This window comes from Dunckerocampus dactyliophorus, chromosome 1 (assembly GCF_027744805.1).
Source record: "Dunckerocampus dactyliophorus isolate RoL2022-P2 chromosome 1, RoL_Ddac_1.1, whole genome shotgun sequence".
Lineage (NCBI taxonomy): Eukaryota > Metazoa > Chordata > Actinopteri > Syngnathiformes > Syngnathidae > Dunckerocampus > Dunckerocampus dactyliophorus.
Window position 1 is genome coordinate 20,860,871 of NC_072819.1, and position 25,177 is coordinate 20,886,047.

General features: G+C 41.6%; 1 protein-coding gene across 5 annotated transcripts in view; it reads left to right on the forward strand.

Moving 5' to 3' along the window:
* prkar2aa (protein kinase, cAMP-dependent, regulatory, type II, alpha A) overlaps positions 1-25,177 on the forward strand; it is a 64,580-nt gene that overhangs the window by 24,134 nt on the left and 15,269 nt on the right. For all 5 annotated transcript variants that reach the window (XM_054768086.1, XM_054768076.1, XM_054768102.1 and 2 more), the window contains exon 3: positions 19,291-19,326. In XM_054768086.1, coding sequence (XP_054624061.1) covers positions 19,291-19,326 — 36 coding nt within the window. The remainder of the gene's footprint in view (positions 1-19,290; positions 19,327-25,177) is intronic.

The window sequence follows — 25,177 nt, forward strand, 5'->3', positions numbered from 1 at the left end:
CTGTGCTAAAAGATGTAACATCGGGGTTGGGGGTAAGCGACTGCAGTGAAAAGGAAAAACATGAATGGGAGGAAGCTACTCAATGAAATGACATGTTCAGAAAGAAGCTATTAGTGATCATAAATAGGAGTGTAACAGTACGCCATTATCACAGCTAGGTACGTCACGCCCCCATGCATGCACATGCATGTGCATGTGTTTGTGACCCTCCCAAAAAAGCAGTAAACCTACGGCGAACACTGCATCTGATACAAAAGTACACAGGTTTGACGATACAAACACATGCCCTTTTTCACTGCGTAGTTGACTGTATTGCGTTCACTGCTCCACATTAAATTTACATTAAACAAACTTTTCTAATAGAAAGCAGTAGAAAGAGTCCATAATAATCTACAAAGTCGTCCTCACAGGTTTATGATTTCTCTATATCATAAACCTGAAATTCAGTACATGGTCAGGTTGTAGATATGCTATGCGTAGCCAACGTGAAGCTAACTTCATTGTCGTACACCGCAGACATGGCTGCATGGTGGTGTTGCGTTTTCTTCTTGCTGGTGATGGGAGTCGAGTGGCAACCAGCTTTGAGGTGCATTACCGCACCTACCATATTGGAGTGTGGCCCAGAGTTACGAATTTTATATAGCAACCGGATCGGCCCGATCTTGTGACGGAAGCCGATACTATCCAATCTTCAAAATACAGCGGATCGGCAACCAATCAGATCGGGACATCCCTACTGTTGTCGTGTCATGTGCCTTTTATCGTTTCTATGAAATTACGTGTGTGAAATGGTATAAATAAATGTGCTTGCCATAGGCTACTAATTTGGTTGTAGTCTGTACAAAGGTTGTGATTAAGTGACAATCTCAGCCATTGGGACTCTATTCAATTCCAGATATTCCATTGTCATGTTTTTTGCCTATATGTGTGTGCCATGTTGGCTTTAGAAACTGGATAGATAACCGTCATCAAAATGACCATTTACACAATGAAAAGAGAATTTCACATGTGCTTGTAGCCATGTGACCATCTATTAGTGACGTAAAATAAAGCATGGAATCCTTAAAAACTGCTACCAACAGCAAACTAATCATCGTTTACTAGAGACGCTTTTGTGTTTTTATTATCTTGTTCTTAATTTTTTGAATTGTCAATTTTGCATAATTGGCCATGATGTACATGTTTGTTTCTTTTAAAGGCTTTAAAAATCCATATATTTAAAGTCAGTTATTTATTCATTTTTAGTATCAACTCTTCTACAACTTTGATTTTTTTTCTTGTTACCTTATGCTTTTTTGTTGCATTTTTCCAATTTTTAAAAATATTTTGTTTCTACAATGTGCCGTTCATTGGCCCATAAAAATTGTTGTCCCACGGGCCACACTTTGGACATCCCTGGTTTACATATTTCACAGGCCGGGGGGAGTGTTAAAAAATGAGTGGGCCCATGCTGTGTTTTCGTAGCACTATCACTAAATGACCCCCGCTATGGGCAAAGGCTGGCTGCAGGCTTCTACAGCAGTGCACACACACCAGGGTTCTGGAGGTGTGCTCCAGCCGCAAGGGCTGCATGGGAGGCGGACTGCTGCGGCTGTCGTGCCGCTGCTGCCTCGCTGTGGCAAGAATTATTTTTTTTTAATATTTAAATTTAAGGAGTAAAGTAAAGGAATAGTAAAGGAAGCTATTTTTGTCAAACAACAGAACCCATCATTGAATCGGAATGGTGGTTTGAGGTTTAATTTGGACCCTGTGTTCAGCACACCAATTCAGCCCACTCTTACTATATTTAAGGCCTAGGCTACCAGCACTTGTTAGTTCGCTGACGAAGCTCTTCGGATGAGGAGCGAAACGTCCGACACCTTCTTCACAGAAGTACAAATGACGTCTCAAGAAGCCTTTCCCTTATTTAAATTTAACTTGAAATGCCTTTCTCTCTGCCTTTTCTTCTACTCCTTATCGATCAAGTGCCAACAGGGCAGACAAATGATTCCGGTCCATGTTTTTCTAAATAAAGTGTAATGTGCAATGTTTTCAGATATTTTTATATATTTTATTTCAAATTAATTGTGGTCATTATGTAAATAATAGGCTATACATGTATCTATATAGCACAAGGGGTGCTCACACTTTACTTCGTCCCAAAGATCTACCTCCTTAAACATAGAGAATATATATATTTTTTATTTATAAATATGAGCATTTATGTACATTGTACATGTATGTCAGGAGTGTACAAAATCAATGATATACCTCTTACTATAAAACATACAGCATATATAAAATTTAACCCGTAAACTTTGCAACTACTATACTAAATAATAATTAGTATTTCACATTCACAGTTTCAAAGTTTACAGGTCATCAGAATAGTTGATATTGTTCAGTAATTCAAAATTCAAATCAATATGGCAAAGATAATTACACATAATTCCTCGGTTGTGTACATAAACGGAGTAATATGTCAACATTACAGATAGTGTATACGTAAAATTAAAAAGATGATGCAAAAGACGATTCCGCCGTAGTCAAGGCAACATATTAAAAAGCTTTCAGCAATGGGCACATTTTCCAATTCATCGTGAAATAGTAGTTTAACAAACAAACTTGGAGAAAACACATTTCTTTAGTAGAGTTCATGACACAAAGCACAGCCATGAAACAATTGACTTTTTTTTCTCTACTTGAGTAGCCACTACAACTGAACGAATGACTTATGTTGTAGTTATAGGCATCTTATCGCAGAGTTAGTTTATCCGTAATCAGACTAATAAAGGTGACTAATAAAGATTTGTAGGCGCACATGCGAGTGAAGTGCTCGCACTGTACAGCCCTGTTTTAGACTGTGCCGTGGGCCAATAAAAGAACAGCTGTGGGCTGCAAATGGCCTTCGGGCTGCACTTTGAGCACCCATGGTCTCAATAATTCACCTCTGTGTATTTGGAGTAAATTTGAGACCCTTAGATTGTGTGTTTGGCACAGTCCCTGTAACTGGTAGAGCCACAGTTGCCATAGAAACTACTGGCCTTGAGAAGGTCAGACCCAGTCCCTCCCCGCACATGACAGTGATAGGCAGTGGCCTTGTTTCATATTGAGTCATGAGGTCATGACTACCTACCCCCCCTTTTTAATTAATTTAAAAATAATTTTTTACAAGGTTTTAAAGGAAAACTGCACTTTCTTTGGAATTTTGCCCATTATCTGCAAACCTTATCGAGGACATGAACACACGTCTTTCTTTTCTGTGCGTTCTAAAGATATAAAAACAGGTAAAAAGAGACAGCTAATTACTGCACGTAATGGGATACATCTATGCCACCTACAAAGACCACTATTAAGACACCTCCAAAAACCTCCAATAAGGTTTTATGGTTTTATATCCATGCTGTAACCATGTAGTAACAGGTACCTTTTTGAGTATTTTACCGTATTTTGGTCCTATTTAAGCATTAGCGGAACTTCCTTCCTGGGTGGACATTAGAAATGATTGCTTTCACCTAAACACGGCAGCAGTGTCGGAACCTCCAATATGTAGCCTTACGTTTTTGGTAGTGGTCCGAGGTAGTGAGATTGCGGCACCGATGGGCTGCGGGCGAGTGTGTGGTGAAGCTAGCCGTCTAGTAGCTAGCCGATGTGGTGTGGCAAAGTATCAGTACGGCAATGTTAATACTAATAATAACAATCTTGCTGTAGCTTGGTTAATATTCATGTCACATTACATGTAAACGGAGCGTTTGTTGCTGCTTTTTGGAGTTTTTTTTCTTAAGGCTTTTATATGCGGAGTGTTTCCATTGCGTGCAGTAATGAGCTGTCTTTTAATCTGTTCTCATATCTTTACAACGCAGAGACAAGAGGGACATTTGTGTTCATTCCTTACGATTGTGGATGATGGGCAAAATTCCAAAAAATGTGCAGTTTTCCTTTTAATATGATGTTTAAATTGTAGGAATATACACAAGTTTTTCAGTGAAACAAAAAGTATGCAAGCAGTGAGAAAGCAGTTGAATTTAATGACTCTACTGTAAACATCAACATCAGTATGAGTTTGAGGAGGTTTGGGCTTCTTTTGTGACTGTAAATGGTCATGTAATTGGAGACCAGCCTCGTGTTGTTTATGTTTCATCCCGGTGGTTTGGTGAGAGCTTGTTGCAATTTCCTACCCACTGACTGTTCACTCATGTATTTTTTCCTGCAGTCACACATGGCTTCTAGTGGTCAGGTCTTGTGTTGTGCTTGTATACGTGCAATGGTTTCATCTTGACGATTGCATTTGTTTGTGCACTTATTAAACAATTTTTATGTCATGCTGATTCTGTTCACTGTATGTATGGGTGGATGCTATCTGTTAACTGCTATGACTTCATATTTTAGCATTCACTGAGGTTGCTGTTTGAGCAAGTGTGTCGCAGATTTCGACTGTGGATTATTTGGGAATCTTCCAGTTGATATAACTGGTGATGGTTGTCATGCAGACCAATTGCAGCCTTTACAGTCTGCAAGGTTATTTTTTTTGGAGGTGCACGTCACACTATGCAAGAAGGTTGGCAGCAGGAGAAGCAAGGTGGTGTGGTGTACACTGGTGCCTCGACACATTATCAACTCAACTCAAACCTGAAACCAGCGAAATGAAACAAAATGCGTACCTGGTGAGTAGCGAAAGGTAAAAGTGTATTCAAGGTTCAAAATGCGTGCGGAATACGGAAAACGTATACATGTTGGCACGTCTGCACAAATACTGAAAGTCCCTCTTACTGGACTTCACCACGCCCTTCCAGTGGGGCAGGACCCACTATTTGAGAAGCACCAAGGGGGCACAATGTTTAACTTTTGATATGAGTCACCCAGTGCGCAATTTCTTTGCCATGAGCAATGACCATCAATGCTGATTAGCAAGTTAGTTTAGTGTCTTGGTTTCTGCGCTTAATGAGGGGAACTTCATAATGTTCCCCCCGAGAAATACAGTCTGGGAACAGCAACCCATATTCAAGCTGTACAAAATCACTTGCATCGTCTGCTACTGTTGCGTATCATATTTGTGTCTGTTGTGAACAACTCCATTCATAGAAAATACATTGTCTATCCTAATTTTACTTGTTCTTGCATTTGTCACTGAGTGCTGCTGGTCTGTGTGATGCAAGTGCATCCTCACAAAAACCATCCATATGACTTTGACCCTAGCTGCCTCAGGCACTGTCTCTCTTTCTTGCCCACAAAAAAAACACGCATCATCCATAAACTTTGCTACTGGAAAAACACTTTGCTCTTTCACAGAGAGCACAGTAAAGCAGGGATACTGCACCACCGATGTATGTGCGCTTTCACACAGAGACCTCGCAAAACAACCATATCAGAGCCATAAAAGTAAATTTAGCATATGCAGTATTTACCTCTGCCTTTTATACAAAACATGGCAAAGCGGGGATATTATGTGCATTTTTACACGCTAAACCCACAATAAGACTGAGAACGTCTGATGTGACATACAAAATACTTGTCGGACTGCGACAACTCAACAGGGCGGGAAAAGTGACTGTTCCAGCTCTGATATACCTCATGAGGATGAAAATTGCATTCCATTCTTTCTCTGTGCCTTTTATACAGTACAGTGACACGGGAAAAAAGGGAGCCCAACCAATGATATCTGACCTAAAATACACATTGCGGGTGCTTAGGTCAAAGGTCACATCTAGTTATGGCCATTTCCTGAGTGCGGTGACAGTTGGGGTGAGACGCTAGGAAAGCAAATGAGTGTGATATGTGGATCAGTGGAAAAAACAATGGGAGAGGGCAGAAGAAACAATGTGTGGCTGGGAAAGTAAAGTGAAGATAGAGTAAACAAGAAGGAATGTCTCCCACTATTATTCATCCCTGGAACCCGTAGCCCCTCGCTCAGACATTGATGACCACTCAGTCCCTTAGTGGTTAACATATAAATCTTGTTTAAGATGACTGTGCTGCACCATTGCGCCGCTCTGTATAATAGCCAGAAAGAGGGCGCCCGAAAGGCCCTACAGCTGTAACAAAGTGTTATGTAGTAGAATGTCATGGTGTGATGTCACAGTAGACTGTTTTGTGTTGTTTTTTTTCATGTGGTTTGTGAACAGCTGATACAGAGCTTGGCAACAGCCTTTCAAAGTAATTCCTGTGTACTGTGTATTTTGCTCTAGGCCACCTTGCCATATTCTCTCCAGTCTGTTTTATGATTTTAACTGTTAAAAATGTCTGTAACCTCTGTCCTAGTGCCTCCCACACCACCATGCAATATTTCCTAACAGTCGGCTAGTTCTTATTTGGCTGTCTCATATGATACAAACAGCTGCCGAACAGAGCTGTTTATTGTGCTGAAGAAATTGTCTCATTGGTCGCTCAATGATGTAAGAGAAAATATTGTTTAAATATTTACTTGCTGCGTCCATTAGGCAGGCTTAAATTTGCCGGGGTAATAAATGACACACAGCTTGAAGGTCCTCTGGGGTAGTAGATTGTATGTGACAAATAATTCATTTATTTGTCACATACGTCATATGTCATAGCAACATAATTTTACAAAATTACAAAAACCGTAATTCGGCAATACTAAATGTATTTTTGTTGTATGTTATGTAATTTTTACTATGCATAATTTGTATCCATATGCCTCATTCCCAATATATACAGACCCTTTCCAAAAAATTTGAATGTCATGGAAAAGTTGTTTAATTTCCATAATTCCATTCAAAAAGTTAAACTTTCATAGATTATAGATTCAGGGCCCACAATTTAAACGATTTCAAGTGTTTATTTGTTTATTTTTACGTAATTTGGGCTTCCAGCTCATAAAACCCACGAAAACAGAAATTCAAAAAATTTGAATACTGTGAAGAAATCACCATTTACTTCTCAGTTTTTGCAGGAAAAAAAAGAAAGAAATTAGGATCACATCAAATCAATCAAAATATGGTACTTTCAAAACGATATGTCAATCTTCAATACTTGGTTGGGAATCCCTTTGCCTTAATCACTGCCTCGAGGCCACGTGGCATTGAAGCAATCAGCCTGTGGCATTGCCTGGGAGTTATGGAAGCCCAGATTTCCTTGATGCTTGCTGTCAGCTCTTTGTTGTTGGGTCTGGTGCCCCTCATTTTCCTCTTGACAATACCCCATAGATCCTCAATGGGGTTTAGGTCCGGTGAGTTGGCTGGCCAGTCAAGCACTGTGATGGCATGGGCATCAAACCAGGTTTTGGTGCTTCTGGCGATATGGGCAGGGGCCAGGTCCTGCTGGAAGATGAAATCTGCATATCCATACAGATCCTCAGCAGAAGAAATCATGAAGTCCTCTAAAACATTCTGGTAGACTGTTGCGGTGACCTTGGATTTAAGAAAGCAGAGTTTACCAACACCTGTACTGGACATTGCACCCCAAATTATGACGGACTGTGGATATTTCACACTGGACCTCACGCAGCTTGGGTTCTGTTCCTCACCCGTCTTCCTCCAAACCCTTGGACCTTGATTCCCAAATGAAAGGCACACTTTACTTTCATGGGAAAAGAGGACCTTGGACCAGTGGCCAACAGTCCAGTCCTTCTTCTCCTTGGCCCAGCGGAGACGCTTCCTACGTTGGCTCAGGTTCAGAAGTGGCTTGACCCGACAGTTGTAGCCCAGCTCCCGGATGCGTCTGAATGTGGTGGTTTTTGAAGCTGTGACTCCCGCCTCATTCCACTCTTTCTGGATCTCTGCCAGATTCTTGAATCTTCCCTGTTTGATAATCCGCTGAAGCCCACGGTCATCTCTTTTGCTGGTGCATCTTCTCCTGCCACATTTTGCCCTTCCTGTAGACTTTCCATTGATATGCTTGGACACAGCACTCTGTCAACAACCAGCCTCCTTAGCTATGAACCTTTGTGGCTTACCCATCCTATGGAGGGTATCAATGATGGTCTTCTGGCCAGTTGTCATGTCTGCAGTCTTCCCCATATTGAACCCAACTGAGACAATTGAACCAAACTGAAGCAATCTAATGACACCTGGGGAAGCCTGTGCAGGTGATTTGAGTTTAGTAGATGATTAGTGTGTGACACTCAGTTTAAAACATTCATGCCCTGCAAAATTTGGGCTGATTTCTTCACAGTATTCAAATTTTTTGAATTCCTGTTTTTGTGGGTTTAATGAGCTGGAAGCCCAAATTATGTAAAAATAAACAAATAAATACTTGAAATCGTTTAAATTGTGGGCCCTGAATCTATAATCTATGAAAGTTTAACTTTTTGAATGGAATTATGGAAATTAAACAACTTTTCCATGACATTCTAAATTTTTGGAAAGGGTCTGTATTTATTTAATGTGTTGGGTTGTGCTGTCATACGGTATCATTGATCTTACTTTACTTTTCTGTGACTGTCGTTTTATTATGGATGTTTTCGACATGCATGGTTTTAGCAAATTTCTGAAGACTGGCTGTAGTAGTAATAGTATTAGTAGTCAAAGTGTTGGGTCTTCTACTGGTGTAATGTAGGTTGGAGTTGGGACTGCAGGTGTAGGCACTTAGGAAGACACTGACTGATATCTGACAGACTCCATCCATCTTCTCAGCGGAAGGAAACACACCACACTTCCTTCTTGGAGGACTCCCCTTCCAGTGTTTCCCATACGATTGCAACATGTATATGGCAGTGGGTTGCGGGAGTGTGGGGACTAGATGACATCATTGTCTAGTTTGCACAATTGGCCGTGATGCATTAAAAAAGTGAGGAAAAAACATGGATAGCTAAACAAATACAGTGAAACCTCGGTTAGCGTATGCCCTAGTTAGTGTGTTTTTTTTAATTCAAGTCGAAAATATACGGCAACGTTTTGCCACAGTTTGTGTACATTTTCCGGTTAGCATACAATATGGCCCGCGTCTTGTCGTGTCATTAATACCATGGGCGCCATTGCTGCTGGTCTGGGTGCTAGATGTGATGCCCCCCAACCTCACCTGCTGGCTCCTGTCAGTCAGGAAACTGGTGATCCACTGACAGGTGGAGGTTGGCACAGTGAGCTGGGAGAGCTTCAGGTGAAGGATCTCGGGGATGATGGCGTTGAACACCGAGCTGAAGTCCACAAACAGGATCCTTGCATAGGTCCGTGGGGAGTCGAGGTGTGGCAAGGTGTAGTGCAGTCCCATGTTGACTGCATCATCCACCAACCTGTTTGCCCCGTAGGCAAACTGCAGGGTGTCCAGCTGGGGGCCTGTGATGTCCTTCAGGTGGTTCAACACCAGTCGCTCACATGATTTCATGACCACAGATGTCAGAGCCACAGGTCTGTAGTCATTTAATGCTGAGATGGAGGAATTCTTGGGGGCAGGGATGATGGTGGTCACTTCACACAGCTCCAGTGACCGGTTGAAGATCTATTTATTTATCTTTATCTATTTACCTCTCCCTCTCCCTCTATGTATGTGTATATATATATATATATACGACCTGATCAAAATCTTAAAACCAGTTGAAAAATTGCTAGAATTTGCATTTTGCACATTTGGATCTTAATGAGGTTTTAAGTAGAGCTACAATATGCAAAAGCAAGAAGGGGGAATGAGACAAAAAACATTTGGAACTTGTAATTACAAAAAAACCCCCCACCTGATCGAAGGTTTTAAGACCACAGCCTATAAAAGCCAAAATCTGCTCAAAATTTTCATTTTCTGTCAGGCATTCACACTGTCATGCCCTCCTGATGGCTAAAGCTAAGAAGCGTTCTCTTTTTGAACGTGGTCGGATTGTTGAGCTGCATAAGCAAGGCCTCTTGCAGCGTGCCATTGCTGCTGAGGTTGGGAGCAGTAAAACAGTCATTCTAAATGGTTTGAAAGATCCTCAACATTATGGAATGAAAAAATCAAGTGGTAGACCCAAAAAAATCACACCTGCGCTGAGCCAGAGGATCCGATTGGCTGTCCATCAAGACACAGGGCGGTCTTCCACCCACATTAAGGTCCTTACTGGTGCCGACTGCAGCGCAATAACCATTAGACGGCATCTGCGGGAAAAGGGTTTAAAAAAACAAAACAAATTCAAAGACCTCGTCTCCTCTAACGCGACAAAACTGCCCGTTTAGACTTTTCCAGGGAGCATCAAACATGGGACATTGAAAGGTGGAAAAAAGTTTTATTCTCTGATGAGGAAAAAATGTAACCTTGACGGCCAGATGGCTTCCAACGTTACTGGCATGACAAGGAGATCCCACCCGACATGTTTTCTACCCTCAGGTGGCAGGGTCGTCAAACGGCATCTGCTTATGCTGGACCCTATCCCAGCCGACTTTGGGCGAACAGCGGGGTACACCCTGGACTGGTCGCCAGCCAATAGCAGGTCACATTTAAACAACCATTCACACTCACATTCATACCTATGGACAGTTTAGAGTCGTCACTTAACCTATCATGCATGTTCTTGGAATATGGGAGGAAACCGGAGTACCCGAGATGCCCAAACAGAGATTCGAACCCATCCTGACTGTGTGGCCAACATGCTAACCACTAGGCTACTGTGCGGCCCTTGCTATAATAAATTTAAGACAGTTAAGTAAATCAACCCTTTCCTGTTCCAATGGCCGCCGGCGGACTGTCCTACTATTTTCATGATGAAATTGGGGTTTTACACCGCCCCCATTTGCATGCCTAGGCTTGTTAACACGTCATTGGAAAGCTCATTTCTTCATTGCAGGATACATTTATAACTGCATTATAACTGCATTTATAAATGTTAGACTGGTTAAACAAACATAAACATGAATGCAACTCACATTTGAAGCCTCACAGTTGTCCAAATGCACATTTCGGTCCGACAAAGACAGTCCTGTTATGTTGGCAATGATCCAGTGAATGAAAATAGTTACTCCACGCCAAGTTTTACATCCATAAAGATACACTAACCGCTGCTGCACACTTCCATCATTTTCATCAGATGCTCATATTTTCAGAATCAGCTTTATTGGCCAAGTATGGTTACACAAAAAGGAATTTTACTTCAGTTAAATTAGCTCTCACTGTATATAAACATGTCCTTTTTTTAAATCAACTATTATGTCCATCCCAAGTCACCACTAATTTGCTTTGCATCTCCATGTCAGGAGGAGTGGGGCGGAACTGTTGAGGCTTTTAGTATCGGAAAAATGTCTAATTGCATTCACAAGCAAAAGACAGCTTCATGCATCAGGGAGAAATGTGAAGGAGAGGGGGTGAATTGAAATGAGAGTACAGAGACTAGATGATTGTTTGCCATTAAACTAGCTCTGTATAAAGTACATGAGAAGTTAAGCCTGGTATGCATGTTGATTGTTCTTACACTGTGTTCTCCCTTGTTTCCATTATTCACGCATTCTTTGCTTTTCCAACCTTCAACCAGCCATCACAATCTCTATACTTGTATGTCTATCACTCCCCCATGCAGTGTCTACATACTGTATATTTCTGTTTACATTACCATGCTGTGCAACTCTATCTGCTTTCTTTACCACCAGCTTACTACAGTCCATGTCTGCCATCTTACTGCTTCCAGCCACCATGTCCATTTGCCATATTTGCAGAGATCCCCGCACCACACACACAATCCTGACTGTTTATACCCCCTCCTTTCCTTTCCTTTCCTTTCCTTTCCATCCAACACTTTCGTTATGGCACTGTGTGGGTGTATATGAGGGGAAGGGTAGAGATAGCGAGAGCTTGTGAGAGGGTTGTTGGTGGGGGACGCGCTGCCACTTGTTACCAGCTAGATAGAGGCGAAGGGATGTGAATGTGGTGGAGAAGGGACAGGGGGCGGGGGTGTATAGGGTAGTGTTGTTATGGCAATGAGATCCTCTTTGTATTAGGTTGCCAGGGCAACTTCAGGCGTACACTTAATACAGCCATCAGCACCACCCAAACACACGACTAAGGGAAAGCACTCACGTCACGATTTGTACAAACAGACTCATGCACCCACACAACTGATAACACATACCAGCACGTGATCACGCATATTTTCTGGATGCTATCTGTGTAAGATAGCATACAATGCAAGTTGAACACAAGGCCTGGACATAGTGGTGTGTCAGGTGACTTATTTGCAAGGTACACTAATTCCTACTTTGTTTCCTCTGTCCATTTATCGTTTCACGTTCCTGTTTACTCTCAATGGAATCTTCGAGAATGTAAATGGTACAGTCTCATTGACACACTACAACACTGTGTATTCACACGGCCAATCGTACGATGCTTGGGCCCACTTCACACCTAGACCGGCACATTTGGCTCATGTGAGTGCTCTGATTCGTGCTGGAGTTTGTAACACTTGCCTTCCTTTGGCACGATTGGAAGAGGTGAGCCACAGAAGGGCACGATTGGGCATGCACACAACATAGTCAAGTCCTATAATAAGTATCAATAATACAGCTGTATACAAGTCATAACAGACTGAATCATGAATGCTCAGTGTGAGTTCAGGAACTAGAATAATGAGACAGCAGAAATTGGCTTCTGGAGAATAAAAAAAACAAAAAAAAACAAAGCCAGGGGCATTAGTGTTGAAGTAGTTCATAGTAATTCACTCAGTTTTCCCCTTGTAAGATGAAAAATCACCACACCTTGGCTATGACGTGCTAATGAAGTTGAATCTCGTTTTTCTGATCCGTGCGGAGTGATAAGTGTGAACATTGTGAACAATCGTAGAGGGGCACATGCGTCTCCACAGGCGACTTGTGGAAAGTGGCGGGTATGTGAGATTATCTATCAGTCCCTCAGCTTCACAGTCTAGATCTAATGGGCTCTGACAGGCTGGTAATAAGGTAGCAGCACACTCTTAATGTGTGTCTGTGTTGTGTGTAGTAATGCACACACTGGCTTGCAACAATCGCGGCATTATCAAGCAGGTGTTTGTTCATTCTCGATCTGCGTAAATTACTACCCCTACACAAAACCCTCTTGCACAAGCCACTTTAAAAACACAACATTAGGAGAGTACTGAAATGTAAATGCGAGACAGATCAATGCACATGTACATGTAAGCTTGCTACACACATGCGCACACGCACACACACACACACACTTTTTTTTTTACTGGCCTCTTTAGTATTCCTGATGCATATTCATTTCCAACGGTGTCCACTTCAGGCAGCTGTGTGCTGTCAAGAGTGCAGCACTTAAGTCATGACCAGGAAATGTACCGTATTATCGCAAATAGTGGCCTCTGCTCTGATAGATGCTGGGTTAGATTGAATTGATAAACAAAGAAATGCCCCTCTTCAAATTAGGATTTCTACACAAGTATGGGAAGTATGGAATTTGATTTTATAATCCAGGTCTGGAAAAGTATGGAAAATGAAAACTCAAGTATGGAAAAAATATTCAAGTTTCCAAGACTGTTTCCAAGACCACTGTTCTGTTTTCTAAGAGATAAAATTATGACTAACTAAAAAAAAAAAAAAAAAAGAAATTGATGAATCTGTTTTTCTAAGATGCTTGCTAGGGCAGCTAAGAAGTTTGTGTGAGAACACACAATAGAGAACATTTTAGAAGTTGAATGGCCAGCCCCCTGCTCTTACCCTCCTCCAATCGTTTGTATGAGCTATGTTACCTAGCATAATCTCCTGGAAATCATATGGTGACATAATGGCAAACATGTTCAGAATAATTGTAAACCATTAATTCCATAATTTATGTACATGATACAAGGGCTGCAACTAACAATTATTAATCAATTAATTTGAAGGTTGTTGCTTGGATTAATCGAGTAATCGGTTATGCCCTAGAGACGGACCAAAAAGTTATTGCTTTAGTCCGAAAAAGGGCAAAAAATTTCAAATCACTCATGGATTTGGTGCAGTATTATAAAATGTCGTAACTGTAATGACATGGGGCAAACATCACCGCTCTGTATATCTGTAGTGAAACTTTGAGCCGTCTGCTTTTGTTTTTGCTTTTGTATGTTTCTCTGTACTTTTTTGTACAACTGCGGTAAGGCGGTGTCGGCAGTGTAGTGTTGTGATGGCAGAACATGGCGTTGAGCCATCCATTCTTAAAAAACTGCAAAACCCTACTTTCTCCACGGCAGAAATGGGCTGGTTGTCCAAAGCAATAAATTTGACTACATTTTCAGTGATCAGCTTTGCCTTTTTGCTGTCTTTTGGCTTTGTTTACTTAGGCCTGTTGCAAAAACAAAGCACTTTATGGCAGCTGCCGTAAAGATCGACGGGGCAATCAACTGATTATTAGTGATCCCGATCATTTAGGGGCTATCCACACAAACGTTTTCGGGTCAATACGGCAAAGTATTTTATCATTTCAGCCTCTCATCCACACGGAAGTGGCGTTCTGAGTGCCTTGAAGTGTTATTTTGAGTGCCATGACTCCCCCCTGTCGACATTCTCCTAATATTTTGATGTCTTATACGTCATAATGACTCGCAGAAGTAATTCCATCCATCCATCTTCTTTGCCACTTATCCTCACCTTACGAACATCCAACATGCGAACATTGGGAGATATGAACCCAAGCTGACTGGTCTGTATTTTCATGTATTTTGCCTTTTGGAACTCCATATTTATAGTGCTACATGCTTGACCAGTAGAGGGCACTGTGACACTGCTAATGGGACCAACAGGTAGAGGAAAAAGAGGAAGAGGAGAGAGGAAGGCTAAGTTGTAGTTGTATGATACAACCCGGACAGATTATTTTTATTATTGTTTTTTCATTAATTATCCTTGTTTAATATTACTACGCATATATGTACTGTATATATGTATACACGTACATGTAGTACCTATATAATTGGTAAAATACCTTTTGTTGGACTTACGAACAAATCAACTTGCGAACAGTCGTCTGGAACCAATTGTGTTTGTTGGTTGGGGACTTAGTGTATTTAAAAAAAAAAAAAATCAAAAAGATTAATTGAATACCAAAATAGCTGACAATTAATTGGATAATTGATTAATCAACAATTAATTGCTGCAGCTTTAATGGTACACATCTATTTATTGAGCCTGGGACAAAGTGGGGGGTAGCGGGGGTCACTGGCGCTTCCGCTGTGGGCGGGCTCCTTTCCGGTTGCAGGGGCATGTGTGGCCCATGGTGCCCGTCTGCCCTTCTGGGGTGTGGTCTCTCGCCAGGCTCGGGGGTTGGCTGTCCTCAGGCCTGCCGGCGCCTCTGTGGCTCCTTGCTGGTCTTCCCGTGGGGGAGGGCTTTGTGGGCTGGCTCTTGGGGGACTGATCTTTGTGCTGCCTGCCTCTGTGGGCCCGGTGGCTTTCTGGCAGTGGGGCTCGGCCTGGCTATGTGGGGTGGGGCTTGCTGGGTGGTGGGAGGCAGTCCCTCTCCTTTCATGCATTCTCAGTGACAATTACACACTCACACATTTGCGCACCTTTATGTACATGAAGACTTGCACACATACAGAGATACCTGTACACACGTACATATGCACACTCACAGTACATACATTACTCTGAGTTAACCAGGGTGTTTTTATGTGGTTGGTTTTATTAGTGACGGTGATGTCGGCAGTATGATTTATAGTTTTTACAATTGTGTGCATTAGTTATTGTCATTCTGATCACAATCATAGTTAATAATTTCATTGCTGCTATCGCTACTAATAGGTATGAATGTTTCAATACAGTATTATCATTGCGGTTGTTGATATTATTTTGCCCTTTCCGTCAGGGTCTTTATCACCATCACAGACAATCCGGTTTGTTTCTGTTGTTTTGTTATTGTTGTCACAATTGTTGTTGCTGCGTTTGTCCTTGTCTCTTTTTTGTCTGCCTCTTATCCCCGCACCCCCTCTCTGTTTTCTTTTCTCTTCTTCTCTATCCCCTCCTGCTCCGATCAGGCCGCTACAAATTTGCGTAACAACAAAACATCAAAGTCAAATAAATTCTGTATAACAGGGGAAGAGTATCTTACACCTTTCCCTGGCAGAGCAAATCTGTTGAGCACGTGAGGGCATTTAGATCAGCAATACTATCTGCCTTCATGGCTGGACAGGACAAAAAAAAATAAAAATACCCTCTAAAATAAAGTAGGCCATTCTCTTTTGGAAATATAGAAAAAGTCAAATATAATATTTTTTGTAACAAACCTTTAGCTATGCTTAAATCCTCAGCTAATAACAAAAGAACAAAATATGAAGGAGTGGCCGGTTTAAGAGGAAATTTTAAAATGTCAGCAACTCAAACATACTTTAAATTGAACAGTAGTATTTTTTAGGTAAACATTTTTAGAAGACACAAGCATGTCAACGAACACCAACCTGTCAACTGCATCAGGCTTAGCAACTGTCTGTCTGACTTACATTTGTGATAGAGATTGTCGTGGTAAATAATTGCGACTGCGAAGCTTGCTGGACATCGCGAGTCCATTGTTTTCAGCAGGTTTTTAAAGCCGTTTTTTCCACTGTTGCAGCGGGGACCATATCTTAACAATGTGATGGGACACCTATTTATAATAGCACACCACTTTGCTTTTCCTTTCATGAGGAACGTAACAGGAGCATGGCAGACAGCGCACAGCCTCACACATTCCTCATATTGGAGTTTGTGCCAAGTTTTAAGGTGGTGAAAAATATTTTTTTTAATGCTCTGAATTCGGAGTACATCCATATTACTGAGCTATAGCTTATTCCTTGCTGACTCGTAATAATTCTTCCACAGCAGACACTTGGACTGGAGCCGCCAGACTTCTGCTCCGCCCCTCCTTCCTCCTCCTGCATGCAGGGATGAGGGAGATACAGTGCAAATCCAGTCTATATTGATATCGACAATATGGTTGGTTTTGATATCGTGCTTAAAGTAAACAATGATATTTTAAAAATATTGATATCGCCCAGCCCTACCAGAGACCAAGGCTTTTGATGGGCTTCTCCTGTATCATTGGTATCATATCCATCCTTTGTTGTTGTTATCGTCATGTCATCCATGTATGCTCAGATTGGAGGAAGAAGCAGCCCACACTTCAGTCGTTCCCCTCCGACCAGCCATCAAGATGCTCAAATAATGAGCTCCATTGCCATGGTCAAAGCCAGTGGAGAAATAGTGCAGCCTGCCATTATGCCCATCTCTAGGTGCTGCCAGAAAGTTGTAACAGCCCTGTGATGCTCCCTCGGACTTGGAACAAGTTTAAAGCTTCCGACAACACCTCACACTGACCTGAAGGCATTGCCACATTTAGATCTTTCTTATAACTTCCTTTTTTAAGCTGATGTTTCTGAATAGCACTAGATGGAGCGGTGTATCACCAGTAGTATTTGTACCTCAGTTGGAGAATCAATGGCCTACTGTTTGTTAAGCACTTAATGAATTGTAACATTGTGAAATTATATTCTCATCAACCATGTAACTGTCAACGCTACAAATACCAACGAGCACTAAAACCTCAGTTTTTGACTTTCTGACCATCAGTTTTACCATACGACTACACGCTGTACATAATGGGGCAGACCTATCAATTTTCTATAAAACAACATTGTGAAGTCACTGAAAAATAATTTTGTCAGAGAGCATTTCGGGCAGGGGTCTAAAACTCGAAACTTGCGGCCTGCTGGCCATTTGCAGCCCGCCGAATCATATTTTGCGGCCTGCGACTGGACATCGAAAAGGAGTGTGATTGGTGCCCGCGACTTGACATCAAAGTGTAGCGTATTTGCAGCCTGTGACATCCGGGCCAATTCACTGAACTAACAGTGGTGTTATCACATGGAGACAGGGGGGTCACTAGACAGAACACTGCCTACAATTGCGGTGCTAACACAAAATGACAATACAACACGTAACAGGTAAGTAAACTCACATAAGGAAACTACTACTATGGGGAATAATAAACAACTATGTTAACTCTAAACACATAACATCAGCAACTTTTATCAAACCAAAAACCACAATGCATGCTGGGAGCCGGCATCACTCCCAATTGGGGTGCGACAAAACATTTCTATCTCAAACTATTGCGACATTAAACATTTTTAATATAAAAATATAGCCACTATAAACTTCTATTGCCGTCCCTTCTCATTGAGCCGAGTCACCATTTTACATGTAATCTAGGAGGACCTCCTTGCCAGAACGGAAGAAAATTGGGCGGAAACCACAGAAGAAGGAATGAAAGAAGAAGAAGCAAAAACAAATAAATGCGCATAACTAGTAGACTCGGCCAATGAAGTTAAATGCAAGATTCGGTGGCATAGTTAAAATCATAAGTATGGACTCAAGATGCAAGATCCGGTGGCATAGTTAAAATCATAAGTATGGACTTTTATCGTGTGGACGAAACAAAGAAGACTTTGCAGTATAGAAGAAGTGTGCTACAAAAATAGGACACACGGGCGGCACAACAGACAGCAACCTCTTATGTCACCATGCTCATGGAGAAAACTGTCCAGTAAAAAAAAAGTTATTTTTGTATTAAAATGCTAAATGTTGTGTTATTCAATCAAGAGACGTGTGTTTAGTTAACATTGTTTATTGTCAAAATTGTCGTGCCGCTCAATCTTATACTGTACATGTCATTCTCTGTCTCTTTCCAGTGAATACGTCACGACTGCCATACTTTTTGTTATGCTCTTGTCTGTACTTTATAGTTTTGGTCTGCTTGAGAGACATGAGTTGTCGTGTTTTCTAAAAGAGTTTGAACAGTGTCACTGTTTTACACCTAAACTAAAATCCTGTTTACACTTATGTTGCACTAAAACAATCTCATTCTTTTTCCAGCATTGCTGCTTGTATTCTGGTTAAAATATGCTGTAAAAATTCCATCCATTTTCTATACCGCATGTCCTCATTAGGTTTATGGGTAAACTGGAGCCTATCCCAGCTGAATGCAGCAAAATATAAACTATGAAATAATTTTTTTGTGTCACCCTATACCCGTATGAAGATGTTATCCTTATAATGAGCCATGTATGGCGAATCGTATCGTATGGTGAGGTACCCTGAGATTCTCTGCCCTACTCCAAAAACTTGATGCGGCCCAGCCTCACCTAGACTCTACCTGCAGTGGCACCCAGTAAAGTTGGCCCCCTGACATAGGGTTTTTTGTCAGAGCCTGAGGGTATCTCTCTTTTGTTTAATATCTATGTATCCTGCTGTGTGTCATTTTGTCTTATCTTTCTCTGCTAGACAGGTGTCATCCTGACTCACTGTCTGCCCTTCTGCTTCCTTTTGTTTCATTGTAATTTCATTGAATAGTTAAAAAAAAATAGACTGCCAAGAGCGCACAAAAGTTACAAATCAATTGCATTGTTATTTCATTGTGTGAACTCAATTAGGTTAATTTTGCCTCTCCCCCTTGTTTGTGTCTTTGCAGCTCCACCGCCAAGCAGATTCAACAGAAGAGTGTCAGGTGAGTGTCAGGAGTTGTGTGTGTGTGTGTGTGTGTGCGTATGTGCGCACGTGTGTGCTTGCATTCGCTACTGTGCTTTTGACGTCAAGCCCCTTGAGTGCAATCGCACAGTGACGACTGTACTGCACACGTCATTGCGTAAGAGGCTCCATTGTGGCGTGAGAGCGTCATTGTGTTAACCATGCATGTCAAACACAAGTAGCTGATACTTCACTATCTCTACCACGGGTTACTGTTCTGATACAATGTGCTTCTATGCGTAGACCTCCGTCTGTATGCACAGCATTAATAAGTGCCAGTGAGTTTGGGGTTTTGTGTGTCTGCTCTCTATTTCAGTCTGTCGGTTGTCTTTTGTGTACGCTGCTTTTTTTCAATTTAATTGTTACCTATGTAGTGTTTATATATGAGTAATTGACTGTTGTCAGCCTTCATGGAGAGCTGCACATTGATTATGCTGTCAGCTGATATTTATCTTTATGACTGTCTCACTATCGCTGTTGACCCTGCTGTCTATTCTTCAGCATTATAGAGGCTCATTGTATGTGGTTTTAACCAAACTGAATACACATTCTGTCGACCTTGCTTCATAGAACAACAGAAAAGACAAAGGAGAGTCAAATGTGCTGGAAGGGATGTCACAATTAAAAACAAAAATACAGTCGTCCCTCGCTACATCGCTGTTCGAACATGGCTCCCTCTCTTATCTATAAATGATTGCTGTTTCATGGTTGACCATGGCCGATTAGTCAAAAAATATTGAAAAACAAGTTATATGTATCATACATTATTGTGAAAAAGTTTTTTCCCCTTTCCTGATTTATTTTTTTGCACGTTTGTCACACCGAATTGTTTAAGATGATCAAACAAATTTAAATATTAACTTGGGTTCTGCAGCAGGACAATGATCCAAAAGACACCAACAAGTCCACCTTGGAATGGTTGAAGAAAAACAAAATGAAGACTTTGGAGTGGCCTAGTCAAAGTCCTGACCTGAATCCTATTGAGATGCTGTGGCATGACCTTAAAAAGGCAGTTCATGCTGGAAAACCCTCCAATGTGGCTGAATTACAACAATTCTGCAAAGATAAATGGGCCAAAATTCCTGTTGTCATTGACTAATACACTCCTGATCAAAATTTGAAGACCAGTTTAAAAAAATGGTAGAATTTGAATTTTGCACATTTGGATCTTAATGAGGTTTTAAGTAGAGCTACAATATGCAAATACAAGAAAGGAGGGTGAGACAAAAAGCATTTTGAAAAAGTAATTTATTGAAAACAACAATTAAACTGAAATAGGCTGTTTATTATCTGATCAAAAGACCACAGGCTGTAAAAGCCAAAATCTGGTCCAAATTTTCATTTCCTGTCAGGCATTCACACAGTCATGCCCTCCTGATGGCTAAAGCTAAGAAACGTTCTCTCTTTGAACGTGTTCGGATTGTCGAGCTGCATAAGCAAGGCCTCTCGCAGCGTGTCATTGCTGCTGAGGTTGGGAGCAGTAAATCAATCATTCTAAATGGTTTGAAAGATCCTGAGCATTATGGAACAAAAAAGTCAAGTGGTAGACCCAAAAAAATCACACCTGCGCTGAGCCGGAGGATCCGATTGGCTGTCCATCAAGACACAGGGCGGTCTTCCACCCACATTAAGGTCCTTACTGGAGCCGACTGCAGCGCAATAATCATCAGATGGCATCTGCAAGAAAAGGGTTTAAAAAACAAAAACTATTTCAAAGACCTAGTCTCCTTCAATGCCACAAAACTGCCCGTTTAGACTTTGCCAGGGAGCATCAAACATGGGACATTGAAAGGTGGAAAAAAGTTTTATTCTCTGATGAGAAAAAATGTAACCTTGACGGTCTGGATGGCTTCCAACGTTACTGGCATGACAATTGACATGACATTGTTGTGTTTAAAAAAAAAAAAAAAAAGCTTTGTTCTTATTTATTTATTTATTTATTTAGTATTGTCATCATATTATCATTATTATGAATGTTCTCTCTTTTTTTGGGGGGAGGGTTATCTCACCGTTATCTATTATGTGTTATCCTGACTATCACTGAAAACATGACATGGAATCCAGGAAGTGAACTACATGTACTGTACTAGATGTAGAATGGATGGGGGGTAGGATTAAATAAGCTTTGCTTCTTCCTACTCCTTTTGGACATGTGGAACTGTCAAAAAATGATTCACGAGATGTATTCCATTGTAACCTTCATGTTCAAATAAACTAAACCAAACCAAACCAAACCAAACAAGGAGATCCCACCTGAGATGTTTTGCACAGTGGAGGGGGGGTCCATCATGATCTGGGGTGCTTTTTCATTCAGTGGAACACTGGAGCTTCAGGTGGTGCGGGGTTGTCAAACGGCGGCTGCTTACATGCAGATGTTGCAGCGGGCATCCCTCATGACTGAGGGCCCTCGTCTGTGTGGTAACAGCTGGATTTTTCAACAGGATCAAGGACTTCTTCAGGGAGAATAACATCACTCTTTTGGACCATCCTGCATATTCCCCTCGTTTAAATCCCATAGAGAACATTTGGGGATGGATGGCAAGGGAAGTTTATAAAAATGGCCTTTGTGAAGCCATCTTCACCACTTGGAGCAATGTTCCCACTAGCCTCCTGGAAACACTCACATCAAGCATGCCCAAACCAATTTTAGAAGTGATTAACAAGAACGGTGGCGCTACTCATTACTGAGTCCTGCTGAGAACATTTTTTGTTCTGTTTTTTTGGAATTTTTGGAGCGATGGTCTTAAACTTTTGATCAGCTGATAAACAGCCTCTTTCAGTTTAATTGTTGTTTTCAATCAATTACTTTTTCAAAATGCTTTTTGTGTCACGATCCGATTGAGGCTGTCGAGTGCTTGACCCCGCGTATGCAGAGAAGGAAACAGCAGCATGCAAATAAACGTCTTTTAATGGTGTGCGAGCAGCTGCAGGTACTCACAGTTGTACAGGCACAACAACAAAAGGCGACAGAGTGGAAGGCTCTGCGGGAAAAAACACAAGTGGCCGTCGTCTAAGGCAGTAACAGGTAAGTGAACCTTCTAAGTCACAGCACCAGTGAGGAGTCCAGGAACAATGAGCCAGCGCCGTACATGTGTCAATGCTGGCCTTTTAACCGCCACAAATGATGATTGCTGCCAGCTGCGCAGCAACCAGGAGTGAAGCGGCTGCCTCTTCCTCCCAGCAGGAAGTACAGCCCGCCAAAATAACAGCGCAGGACAGGAAGTGCTCGCTCCTTTCCTGCGGAACATGACATTTTGTCTCACTCCCCCTTCTTGCTTTTGCATTCTGTAGCTCTACTTAAAACCTCATTAAGATCTAAATGTGCAAAATGCTAATTTTCGCAATTTTTCAAATGGTCTTAAGATTTTGATCAGGAGTGCATTTACATTTGTTTTGATGATCTGAAGTGTGACAAACATGCAAAAAAATAAGAGGAAACACTCTTCACCAAGCGTGAGCTCACAGCAATGGCTAGTGTAAACTGGCTAAGTTAGCTTAGTTGAGCGGAATGCGGCTGTGTGTGTGTGTGTGTGTGTGTGTGTATGTGTGTGTGTGTGTGTGTGTGTGCGCGCGCTGTTTTAAGTAATGTAACCGAGCGCTTTAGGAGGATGACCATGCCTGCGTGAAATAAAAGACTGGAAGAGGCACCTAGTTAGCAATCTCACGTAGCAACAGTCAAAATACATTTTCAGCATACACACACACACAATACTTCCAGGCTTCAAAATAAGAGTGGCACACATCATGTCATAGTGGTCATAAAATAAGGGCGTCTTTAAAAAAAAATACATTAATTAAATGATTGCAGTTGTATCTGCAACTTCATCTTTAACCACAAGCACGGATACGATCGTGTTGTTGAGGATTCTGTAGCAATGAAAATTATGTAATTTAGTCTTAGTAATGTCTTAGTAATTAAAAGTAATTACAGGGTTTCCGCTACATGTAATTTATTGTGGCGGCGCCCCACTACAAAATAAAAGCCGCCACACATTTAAAAATTAACTTGAAAATAATTTTAAGTAATATATTGTATGAATATATATACTGCATATGCTATACAGTAGATACCTACCGTATTTTCACGACCTTAAAGCGCACCGTATTAAAAGGCGCAGTCTCAGTTACGGTTTCTATTTTTGTATTTAACACATACACAAGGCCGTATTATAGGGCGTAGGTATGCACGGTATCGTGTCGCTCAAAAGTCAGTGAGGAAGCGACAATGCTTTTTTTCTTTAGATAAATTAAGAGCAGAACTCTCATTCAGTTTATCAAACCCACTTGAAATCAGGATGGTCATCACTCAACACATAGTCTCAGTCATGGTGCACAACTAAAAACATCACACAGCAACGCAAAAACAGACAAGACACTACCGCTATTTTTGCAGAACAATAACTAACAATTATGTAGCTCAAAAATGTAAGTTTAAGAGCATTTGTACCAAAACAGTACCACAAAGCACGCTGGGGAACAGGAAGTACTCCCAGTGACGCTACAATATGCTAGCATGCTTGCTATTGTATGTTTTTAAAAAGCCAACGAGAGCAAAACTGAGTTGGGTTGTACTTTATTGAAGTATTTATTATTATTATTTATTAACAACAGACTCACCTTATTTTTGATAAATTCTCATCCACAAATCCATCAAAGTCCTCACCTTTTGTATCCCAAATGAAGAGCGGGGCAAGTTCTCCATCAAACACGCCAGGTTCCCTGTCGTCATTGTCAGTCAGTCTCGTTGCCGTGCGGCGCCTCAGAAATGATGCTGGCTTTTGTGAAGGCTCGACAGTGCATCAGACACATTAGCCCAAGCATCCACAATCCATTAGTGAAGCCGTGTTTGCTAGCTGTCATTCATCACTCCCATGCCGCTCGCAACTTTACTTTAAACGCCGTGTTTACATCCATTCACAAATAGTGGCGAAACTCGCACGGCGCTGCCTCCCAGTGTTAGTGAAGCTGTGTTCACTAGCTGTCATCTATCGCTCCCACGCCGCTAGCAACTTCACTTTAAACGCCGTGTTTACACCGATGCCCAGCGGTTGGAGTTCATTCGTCAAGCCTCCCGGAATGATGTTAAGCTCCCAAGTTAATTTGCTGCACTTGTGATGTGTGTGGAAAAAAACATCCGGTCTCTTTCCGTACACGTCACTCAGGCAATCATTCTTCCAGCCCCTTTGATTTGTCCGGCTGGAAACTTTTCTTCCTCTGTCCATTACCATGGCAACCAAGCACAACAGTAAAATCCGAATTCTCATGCCCCGTTGTGTGTGATGTCGAAAGTGAGCGGCACGTCGTCCATGCTGGTGATGTAGGTAGTTGGGTATTAGTTGTCTGCAATGTTTTTACTGCAGTCGGAGCGGAAGATGGCCAGCTTTCCTTGTAATCCGCTGAATGTTGCTGCGCCACGGTAGTCCTTGCCCGGATAGATAGATGGCACCATTTCATGAAATCTACTTATATAACTAATGGGGCGTGCCTTTAGCGTCCTCAGTCACGTCCACATCCCTTTCCTCTATACAAGCAGCATGTCGGCAGGAGACGCTCCCAGTCAGTCGAGCGGAGCGCTCATAAAAGTCACACACCAACATTTACATATTTTGGAACTCGGTACACACATACGGCGCTCTGCATGATAAGGTGCACTGGAAATTTCAATCGTCTGTCTGTAGTGTCTGCACCTGGGTCTTGTGTTGACATTCACTGTGTTGGTTCCTTATTATCGTGCAAATAAATAATAGTTCGTAGTCCAGGGGTCACCAACGTTTTTTCTTGCGATAGCTACTTTTAGAAAATGAAAAAGGGCCACGAGCTACTCATTTTTG